At 36.6% G+C, this 10,333-nt stretch overlaps 1 protein-coding gene across 1 annotated transcript; it reads left to right on the plus strand.

The window, feature by feature from the left end:
• The first annotated feature begins 1,249 nt into the window (after positions 1-1,249).
• On the plus strand, positions 1,250-9,928 carry LOC147847816 (pentatricopeptide repeat-containing protein At1g76280-like). Its single transcript, XM_087338801.1, has 12 exons — positions 1,250-1,385; positions 1,877-2,049; positions 3,255-3,362; positions 4,358-4,540; positions 4,679-5,485; positions 5,572-5,667; positions 6,171-6,359; positions 6,483-6,710; positions 7,965-8,111; positions 8,187-8,375; positions 8,866-8,985; positions 9,176-9,928. Exons 1-12 carry the CDS (start codon positions 1,325-1,327, stop codon positions 9,587-9,589), a joined length of 2,715 nt encoding a protein of 904 aa, XP_087194927.1. The 5' UTR covers positions 1,250-1,324; the 3' UTR covers positions 9,590-9,928.
• Positions 9,929-10,333: the final 405 nt, after the last annotated feature.

Consider the following 10,333-nt stretch of genomic DNA (forward strand, 5'->3'; position numbering starts at 1 on the left):
ATACATGGGAGCACATGGTGGTCAAAGAGCCTTAGTTATTGAGTTATATAAAGGGGACTTGCAACCCCCTTCGTTATGAAATCTTGAGGCCATCAGTGAGGATAAGCCCTCTTATTTGAATCCATTATTCAACAACCAAAGTATAACATAAGGTATTATTCATGATATGGCACAATAATGGTGTTTTATATTTGTATCGTGTCCTTTGCTCGGGGTGGTCAATGTGGTTAAGTACCCTTTATCTATTATTCTCCTTAATCTCTTGTTCTTTTGCTCATCATTAATCTGATAAACAATATTCGAGAAATTAACATTAGAGTGAGCTATGTGTTTCTATTTGGTCACTAGTCGAGTTCCTTTTACAGGTTACCCTCTTCCCCTATTGCTCATGAGTTTGAGTCTATAAGCCTTGTTGGAGTTCTTCATTACAATCACATGCAAGCACTAACATTAGTATGAGTTAAATTTTTAATGGTTTAAGGATACTTCAGGATTTGAGAAAACTCACATAAGAGGTCATGACATGTGGCAATTATAAAATGCCACATGTCGACTCAAGGACTTAAGGGCTTGCAATTATAAAACGAGGAATAGCTAACCTAGTCAAGGGAGGAAGACAAACTTATTTGCTAAAACATTGCAAAAGACACCGATGGTGAGGTTTGGCAGCTAGCTCTTGCAGCAATAATGTTATACTGATTGCATCTAATGTAATGATCTTAAGCAACATTTCTGTGGTATAGGATGCCGAGGGTGTTTGAGACACATCTTAATTCCTTCACTTGAGGGTGCTTGGATGGAAAAGTGCAGTTTATTCCATTTCAGTATTACATTTACATGCTTATTTATTTGATCATTAGTTATAACCTTAAATCAGAGGATGTTTAGTGAGCTCGAGGAAGAGCTGAAGCCTCTCTCAATATCTTAAATCTCTTCTAGGTGTAGCCTTGATGTCTATCTCTATCCATCATGCTCTATTCTATCTATCCTACTCTATTCTTCTCTATGTCTATCTCTATCTATTCTATACTCTTACCTATCTCTCTATCTCTTCTTCTTCTTCTTCTTCTTATGTCAAATGAGATAAAACCTTCATTTTTAAGTTTTAACTATTCTTTCCATCATATAACATTTATGTACTTTAATACCCCCCCCCCCCCCCCCCCAAAACCTCTCAAACCTTCACACATACACAGACAGACAGACACACAGAGAGGTTTAGGGTTTAGGGTTTTAAGGCCTGGCACAGTCCTCTGAATCGCGCGCCCGAGAGAGAGACAGAGACGGAGAATGCTGTCTTCTTCTTTGTCCTCGTTGTAGAGAGATGCATGGCGTCTACAAGCGTGTGGTCTACATCCGTGGCGGGCTGCTCCGTCATATACATGGTAAGTAAACGAGAACCCGCAGAGATAGATAGATAGATTATATTATCGTCTTCAGAGAGAGAGAGAGAGAGAGGGAGAAAGAGAAAAGACACTCCAGGCTTCTCTTAAAAGGTTGAGAATGGCCTACGCGACTGATTGAAACTTGTTAAAAAGTTTAGCATCTGTGAAATTCGGAGAAAGTAAAGAAAACAAAAAGTAGAAAATAATGCATACTAGAAATCAATGGCGGCTGTCAAAGTTTGGAGAAAGAAGACAACGATGTTAACATCACCTAGAGGCCAAAGCCGGGCAATGGAGCAAATCAGAAGGATACGAATTAACATCATCTTAGTATCCATTAAAGAATATGTAAAGCAGGAAAATAAATTTGCAATGATACGTGCGGTCATGACTTGTGTGATGGTGTCTTCAATGTGAGAGAGAAGGCGATGATGATCTATGAGAGTGAGATAGAGATAGAGAGATCTGGTTTGTTTGTTTGTTTGCTGTAGGAGAGGCATTTGATCAGAGAAATCATCTCAAGTCCAAAATTTGTGAAGCTATTCAACAGAGAAAAGAGAGGGCGGCATTGTCAGAAGTACACCAATTGTTCAAATTAAAGGATGTTTCTGTATTAGATTGTAATCAAATATTGCAGGAATGTTGGGTCCATGCCAATGGAAAGGTACTCATTTCTCACTAGAGAGGGTGTCATCTTTCTGCTCACTTATGGTGGATATATCTATGCCATACATTGTAAACATGCTACTGTTTAGACTAAAGTCTTACTGGCATAATCAGAAGCTTGTTAGATTGGGCCTTTTAATTTGTGGTGTACTTTTTGTACCAGTATATTAAGTATGATATTAAACAAGAGAATGATCAATTTAGTAGAGTAACTTTAAGGTATAGTACACATAGTACCATTCACGAGGTATTACGTAAAACTAAATGTTAAATCCGCGTATGTGAACATCCATGGCTACATACGATTTATTTGCATCAATGAAAAGACACCTCTATTCACAATCTGGGTTCACCATTATCTGTTGTGGTAATCAACGCTGTATTTCTATTACATGGAATAAAATGTTTCATGCTTGCAACAAACATATATAGGCACCATACCATTATGTTTGGGAGTGTTTTGGTCACCTGAGATCTTCACACTCATTATCCTTCTCTTGTAAATGCTGCTGACATATTCGCCATGGTGGTACAATTGACGACTTCATAAGCCCATCTTCAATGTCTTTAATTGGTTCTATCCTTGTTGCTTAGAGGAGGGTGCTGGCAGCTGTGCTCCTAGATATGCAGGGAAGGTTGTGACCTATAAATCCTTTCCTATCTTGTCCTGTAAACTTTTGCCTGAACAGGTAAACCCTTTTAAAGAGGTGTGTAAATATGTTAGACGCGCGATTCTATACATAGAGATATATTTTTCTATCTTCACAATCTCCTTGGATTTTGACGCATCTTTTTCATTCATTCAATTGATTCTTTGCTGGAGAGGCATGGGGAGCAAAACGTTTGTGCATGAAATGACACATCCTTTGAAAATGGGGTGAGATTGATGAATCATCATATAGGATTGATTAAAGTATGACGGGAAATTGTATGCCATGATGTTTGCATATGATTAGAGTTTCTGGTGACCTGCCAAATTCAAAAATAGAAGATGAGAACGGAACTTTCTTGTTTTATGTTTCAAAGGGAATATATAACCACAAAATTTTTGCTACACAAGCTTCAAGTTATCATAAGTAATAGTTCAAGTTGGATATGGTTCAACTGAGGATTTACAGTGTCATTAAGGGTCCATATATATCTCACTGTCTCTCAGCGTATTATGATAGAGTGATAATGTGAACCTAATCTTTTGTGTTGCAGGTTGCACACTCCATGTGGACATCTATGAAAAATGAACGAATAAGCTTGAATACGTTTTCCATAGCATGTCTTTTGAGTGCTTTGTGCCGGACTGGACTTCTTGATGAGGTAGGGAAAATAAGTCCAGTATTTTCTAAGCAATGTTTATAGTGATATGCTTAAAACATTTCTTGAGATTCATAATGCATTAAGAGTTTTATTATGATTAATTATCACAAGCTGAATGAGTGATCAAGATAAAGACGCCTTCAAACATGCCTTCAAATACAGGATCTTGGTGCTTTCTTTCTACAAATTGGCCATTTGGTAGGCTGTATACACAACAATTCACTCATTGGTGGATAACATGGCTAAATGGCTGAGTATAGCCATTCAATATAAACTAATCCTGATGAATAATTAAAAATTCTGTCCACTTCCCATGCTCATTATTCAACTAGGAAGCACTTCAGAATCATGAGTTAATGATGGAAGGATAATACCTCCTTTATCTTACATGGTACTGCTAAAATACATGAACACATGAGTTTATTATCGAGAGAACACTTTTGCAATGTCAGACGTTATTTATGCTTAAAGTGTTCGTATACTGACATAAGAGGCCTTAAAACGTGAACAGTTTTAGAAGATAATATTGATATCCATAGAAGATCTTGGATGGTCAATGTTGAACTGAATCATTTTACTGAATACCTGCACCTTACTCATCTCCCAATTAATATGATATTAATAAAGTGCATGTAGAAATGAATGCTTACTAACTAGAGTGCAATATGGAGTTCCAAATGAGATGCAATTAAATATATGGGTTACAACTATAGGTCAAGGAATTGTAACGTCTCTTAACATAAGAGCCTTAGAAAGATGACAACTACCTATGTTAACTCGTTAACGTGGTGATGCTAAAACAAAGAAATGGCGCAGGTACAATATTAAGATCTCATGTGCAAAAGCATGGGACTGAAGCTTGATTGTCTTGACTCTTCAGTTGAGCAGTTGGCACGTGAATATGCAATTACACATGTGGAAGACTAGTAATATATTTACTGCACAGCAATATCTCTTGTTTTCTAAATCATGTCAAAGTGCGGATCATATGACAGGCATTGGAGATTCTGTGTAAACTGGGTCGGGAAATCAATGTACAACCAAACATTGTATTTTGTGGAATATTCTTGAGTGGTTGTTCACAAGCTGGAAGCGTGTCCCATGCGGAGAAATGCTTGCGATTTATCAATGAGAAAGGCATGAAAGAAGATGAGCTGATATATCTTGAACTGATGAAGGTGAGTCTTTTTTTCTATACAGTCATTAGCACATTTTTCAATGAAGTTTCTATATTCTTGCATCATGGGATGCAAGGATGAAAAGTGTTATAGGATCCGAGGGAGTTTTTTGCAAGCGTTAACCTTCCTTTAGTACAGCTTGCTGGGAAGAGGAAGGATTTGCCAGCTGTTCATAAAGCATGGTCCTTGATGGTTAAAACATGTAGACCATCAATGCCATGCTTGGAATCCTATTCCACGGCAGTTAAAGCTTTGTGTCGGGCAGGCTCCTTCCCTGAAGCTCTCGTTGCCTTGCGAGAAATGGTTCAATTGGTCTCAACTAATGATAAATTTACTCTGCTCTCACAAAAACTAGTGAAGATTAAAAGTCTCTATGATGATGAGGATATGGCACATTTAGAAGAGATTGCAAGGACCAGAGGTACTTTCGCAAAGAAGGACGAAAACCAAATTGTGGATGATTCTACTAAAGAAATGAATGTACAACAGCCTGAGATTAAAGAATCTGAACTCCAGAAGAACTTTCCTTTGTCGGCCAGTAATACAGACACAGATAACACCAGTAAAGTGGAAAGTAAAGATATGAAAACTTCTAGCAATGATATGAAAGTGCAAGAATCAAAGGCTAAGATTTGTGACAAACAGAAAAACATTTATTTTGGAAGTGTTGACATGCAAAATGTGGACTTCCTACGCTCTCAAGCTACAGGGGGCTCGCCTTATGATCAAATACTTGCCTGGACAAGACTTGCAATGATGAACTTGCAGCAGTCAGATTCAACAAGTCTTCCTGAGAACTTGCAATCTATGGGAAGTCCTATATCTGGTTTTTTTTCAGATAAATATGCTAAAGTCAAGGATATTTTACGGGAGACATTCAATGCAATAATAAATACTGCTGTTAATAGAGGAGATCTGAATTCAGCAGAGGTCATGTTTAGTCAGGTTTATTTACCATACCTTATTTTTATTTAAGCTTGTTTGTGATATCTCTTTGTATGTTCGCTGAATTTAATGTTGTAATGGTGTAGATGCGTACCGTGGATTTAAAGCCTGACATATATAGCTACAATGCAATGTTAAGAGCTGTAGTGAGAGGAAGAGGGCTTGACCAAGGATTTGTAGTGGTAAGGTCAATAAGCCACCATTTTCTTATTTCTCCTCCCAATTTTGCACCGTTCCTAGAAAAAGAAAGGAAATAAAAAACCACCCTTTGTTTTATTTGTAATGTTCCATGTGGCTGTGTTCTTTTTAAATGGCTTTATCAGTTGTAAATTTTCTGGATATTTTGCTGATGATGAGTATGGTTATGCTGACTCCTGAGTCAGTTAGTAATTGAGGTCACCGAAATTTAAATCAAAACAGAAATCGAAGATTAATTTTCAGTTAAACATAATATGGTAATATATATTCTCGGTAGAAAGCTATCTTAAACAGATCTTGCATTCCCAAAAATGTAGTTTCAAAATTTCCAACTGGGGCATGCTCATTGTTAGTCTTGTGTATATTCTAACAATGAAAATAGAGCAGCTTTTGTATGAAAGGTGTGCAAGAGATCCTTCAAAACATTACCTAGAGTTATATACTAATTCAGTCAATGTTTTTTATTCATTGATCTGACAATGTACAGGTTAAAACTATGGAAAGTGATGGTGTAGATCCAGATACTAAAACATATAACGCTATTATAGAGGGGTTCTGTTCTAATTTGGAGTTGGATAAAGCAGAAGCTCTTCTTGAACGCATGCTGACTTGTGACAATAAGCAAAAGCCCTCCACTGTATCTTTCAACACAATTTTGAAGGCGTGTGGTGAGTTGGTATGTCATGAAGTTTATCTTGCACAAGGCATTGATTTTAAATTGTCAAGATCTGCTAGTTTGACTTCTCATCAATCAGAAATTTAATCTTAATGCTGTTTATCTTTTTGATCCTTCTTTCAGGGCGACCTAATAAGGGCATTACGTGTTTTGTCAAAAATGGTCAAAGCAAATGTTACACCTGATAGATGTACGATCTTGTACTTATTATCTGCATTTGGCAGAGTGAATTATCCTTACGAAAGGGGGACGGAAGAATCACAGAATGAACTTTCACAAAGAATTTCTGCTATTGAAGCTTACATGGAATCTGCAAAAATGCCACACAACTTCCAAACTTTTAACGCTGTGGTAATTCAGTCAAATCAATTCACTCAGCAATCTATATGATTTTCCTGCCCATGTTAGCATTCTACTTCCATATGCTTTTGAAACATTGACTTCTAATCATCATCTGCCATGTCAGAATTACATAATTGAGAAAACTCACAGATAGTTCAAAAGCCCATTTTGAATTTTTAAACATTAACCAGTTAGGAGAAGATCAGAAAACGGTATAAGAAGGTATTCAATGAACCTTATAAGTTTTTACCATGAAGAGTTACTGTAGTCACTGAATGATTAGCCATACTTTTCTGTGTGATCCGTTTACACAAATTGTCATGAGGAATGGATGTTTGAGTTATATAATTGAGAAAATTCACAGACAGTCCAAAAGCCTATTTTGTAATTATAAACATTAACCAGTAGGGAGAAGACCACGAAAAGGTGTAAGAAGGTATTCAGGGAACCCTCATCAGGTTTTACCATGAAGAGTTACTTTAGTCACTGAAAGGTTAGGCATCCTTTTCTGTGTGATCCTTTTCCACAAATTATCATAAGGAATAGTGTTAGGTGGTTTTTGAAATCAATCTCTTAAAGACCGTGTATGCTGTTGGTCTTAGCATCCTTTAAACTACTGGAGTTGACCATTCTAATGGTGGTAGAATCAAATTATTATTATTTATGAGAGGCTTGTTCAGAGAGCTAATTGTTCTAAGGCTGTTGGTGCCTATTTGGGAATTCTCCAGGATCTCAACCTACTAACAAGACAGAAGACAAACCAAATATACATTCACACCATAATAGTTAATGTTTGGCCTCTCCCTAATGAGCAGACTATGTGGATTTAAAAGAGTATTCACGATATTACGTTGAAATATATCCAGAATTTTAAAGATGGCTTCAAGGATGTTTGCAATAAAACCCTACCATGATGATTGACTAGTTGGAGATACTCTTGCAGCTGCACTTTAGCAAACAAATTCTATAAGAGTGATCAAAGCTTTGTAGAGCCATCAATTGGGAATATCACCATTGGTGAATCATTGATTGGGATGTTACCATTCAAGACTATTCAAATGAGCAACTTTTCTGGAGATGTATTAATACCCACACATACAAGCGAAGGATAAATCTGCCAAATATTTTGAAACTAATCTACATTTATTCTGTTTCAACATTTTCTGGTTATATGCAGTTTAGAAGAGAGTGTAAGGAGCAGTAAAGTTTAGATTCTTTTTCATAAAAAAGACTCAAAGAATTCTTTGTTGCTGCTGCTTCTAGATGGTGGCATTAAGTGCAGAAGGAATGGTTGATGCAGTAATTCATCGCCTACATCTTGCGGAGGGCTGTGTGGGTGGTGATGGTCTTCCCATCCTAACTGCTATTACTTTCAACACAGCGATACATGCATGTAATCAAGCTAAACAGGTGAGGAAATATCAATCTTTCTGTGAACAATGCCTTTCTCTTTATTTCTCTCTCTTCACACGTTGCTGAATGTAGTGGGCTGCAGCAAAGGAAGTTTTCAGGAGAATGAAAGATTTAGGTTTAAAGCCAAATACAGAGACATATAATGTCTTCATTGATAGTTGTGCTGCGCAGAAGAAACTTGGTGATGCGTTTCAGTACTTAGAAAGAATGCAAGAGGAGGAATTGAAGCCAACATTATATACCTACAACTCACTCATCAAGGTAACATTTAGCTAAAGCATTATTGTTTGAGTAGTTTCTGAAAAAGCAAGATTGCAAATGGTCTTACTCGATGTGTAGATGGATTTGCTTTAATAAAGCCTTTGTGAAATTTTTATGTTATATTAATGCTGCACTTATATTAATACTTTTCTTCTTTTTCAAGAAAAGGAAAGTTTGAGTAATTTCAAATGATCATTGATTAAAAATTTGAGTTATATGAACTAATTTTTTTATATATTGTTTGTAATATTCCTATCCAATAAATATAAGGGGAACGTTCCTTTCTCCCCTCAATTTTCAGACTCTCATAAGTTTTCCATTATGTGCACTACAACAGTATAAGAATGTTGCATTGATTTTCTTATATCTCAGATTTTCTATTTAGAATCCTTTACATACTTTTAGAGTACTTTATTTTCTAAAGAAACTGAAAACCTCTGGTGATAGTGAATGGATTCTTTTACTGATATTTCTAACCTTGTTCTTAAAGGTATGCTGCTTTTGTAAGAAGTTGGATGCAGCTGTGAATCTCTTAAAAGAGATTGAGGAGTCTGGCATGGAACCGACCATTGTCACTTTTATTACTTTACTTTCTGCTGCTGTTCATGAGGTATATGTTCCATATTTTAAATCCAAAAAATATCTCGTAAGATATAGCTTCAAGAAAGAAAGCTTAGATTAATGATGGAAAAATCCATCAGAATGCCCATGTGGCATAATTCCGAGGACAGCAACAAAAACTAATAGCATTTGTGTCAGTGTGTATATATTCAATCCTCTTACATATGTGAAACCTACAGGAGCGCATGGACATGGTCGAGTTCCTGATCGAGCACATGCATAGAAAGCAAATCCAACCAAACATTACCATTTGTGAACTCATAGTTTCTGCATATCTCAACTGCCATGAGATTGATGATGCAGCCGAATCATTGGGAGTTTTGAGTACCCGAATGCTTCCAAAAGGCCAACATATACCAGGGAAAATGGAAGATATTCTAAAGCAGATCTGCCTTGAGGATAGCCTTGAAGTTGAGTCTAGTACAATGGAGTTGTTGAAAGACGCCTTAGTTAATAAGGGATTAGCTTCGCAAGCCCTTTTTGCAGCTCGATTATCAGGTTTTGGCAATGCTTCTATGGATGTCTGGGATACCAATGAAAGCCCATGGGCGAGGCGGTTGAGGATCCAGTATGACCAAATAGTTTCATACTGATATGCATAAGGTGATTAAACCAATACAAGAAAAAGTTGTTTTATAAAAGATGTCAAAAAGTAGATACAGAAATGTATTTGTTGTTGTATTGGCATTCTTGTTTGGAAAGAGGTCATTTCGAAGTGCATTGCTCACTACCAGTGGTTTATTTGCCATGGTTGATAATCATTGGAGAATGTAAACATGAATCTGAGGAAAAAGCATGCAATTAGTTCTTATGCTTGGGCGAACCATCAGCAAGAGGAAGTTTATTACCCTTGAGGTACGTTTCCAAAGATTCACCAAATAATTAATGAATGTTACCTCACACCACCTGAAGGGATTGCTAATTTTGCTTTCTCTTTCTGCATCATTACTGTGAGAAGTTCAATGGTGATTTTTATTTATTCATCATTGTGAGAAACAAAGACAACGTGCATAGAAAATTGCTCAACGATAACAGATGTACAATGAGATTGTGCATAATATCATCATTATGACAGTATTTCAAAGTCCCAAGCTGAGTTCAATCCAAACAAGTATATGGGAAAGAGGGAAGTAGTCAAGTGCCAGTGGTGATTGGTTCTAGTGTCACGTATTCAATAAAACTGGATTTAAATACTGTATGATGTGTCTTGATGTAAATTTAGATTCAAATTTATGACCCTTCAGAATCATCACAATTAGGGATTGGCAACAGTTTGGTTTAGGCTTAACCAGTTTGGCCTTATCCAAGCTAAACTGGTTAAGCCAAAACCGTTTTGG

The sequence above is a fragment of the Azolla caroliniana genome, unplaced genomic scaffold, assembly GCF_043228905.1.
Source record: "Azolla caroliniana isolate FFs.n. ecotype wild unplaced genomic scaffold, voAzoCaro1.0.p SCAF_632, whole genome shotgun sequence".
Lineage (NCBI taxonomy): Eukaryota > Viridiplantae > Streptophyta > Polypodiopsida > Salviniales > Salviniaceae > Azolla > Azolla caroliniana.

Excerpts from the sequence above, each read along its gene's own strand:
- LOC147847816 (XM_087338801.1), top strand. The coding sequence starts at position 1,325 with ATGCATGGCGTCTACAAGCGTGTGGTCTACATCCGTGGCGGGCTGCTC. Across the intron at positions 3,363-4,357 it reads GGACTGGACTTCTTGATGAG|GCATTGGAGATTCTGTGTAA; the intron begins GTAGGGAAAATA and ends ATCATATGACAG. Across the intron at positions 4,541-4,678 it reads TATATCTTGAACTGATGAAG|CTTGCTGGGAAGAGGAAGGA; the intron begins GTGAGTCTTTTT and ends CCTTTAGTACAG.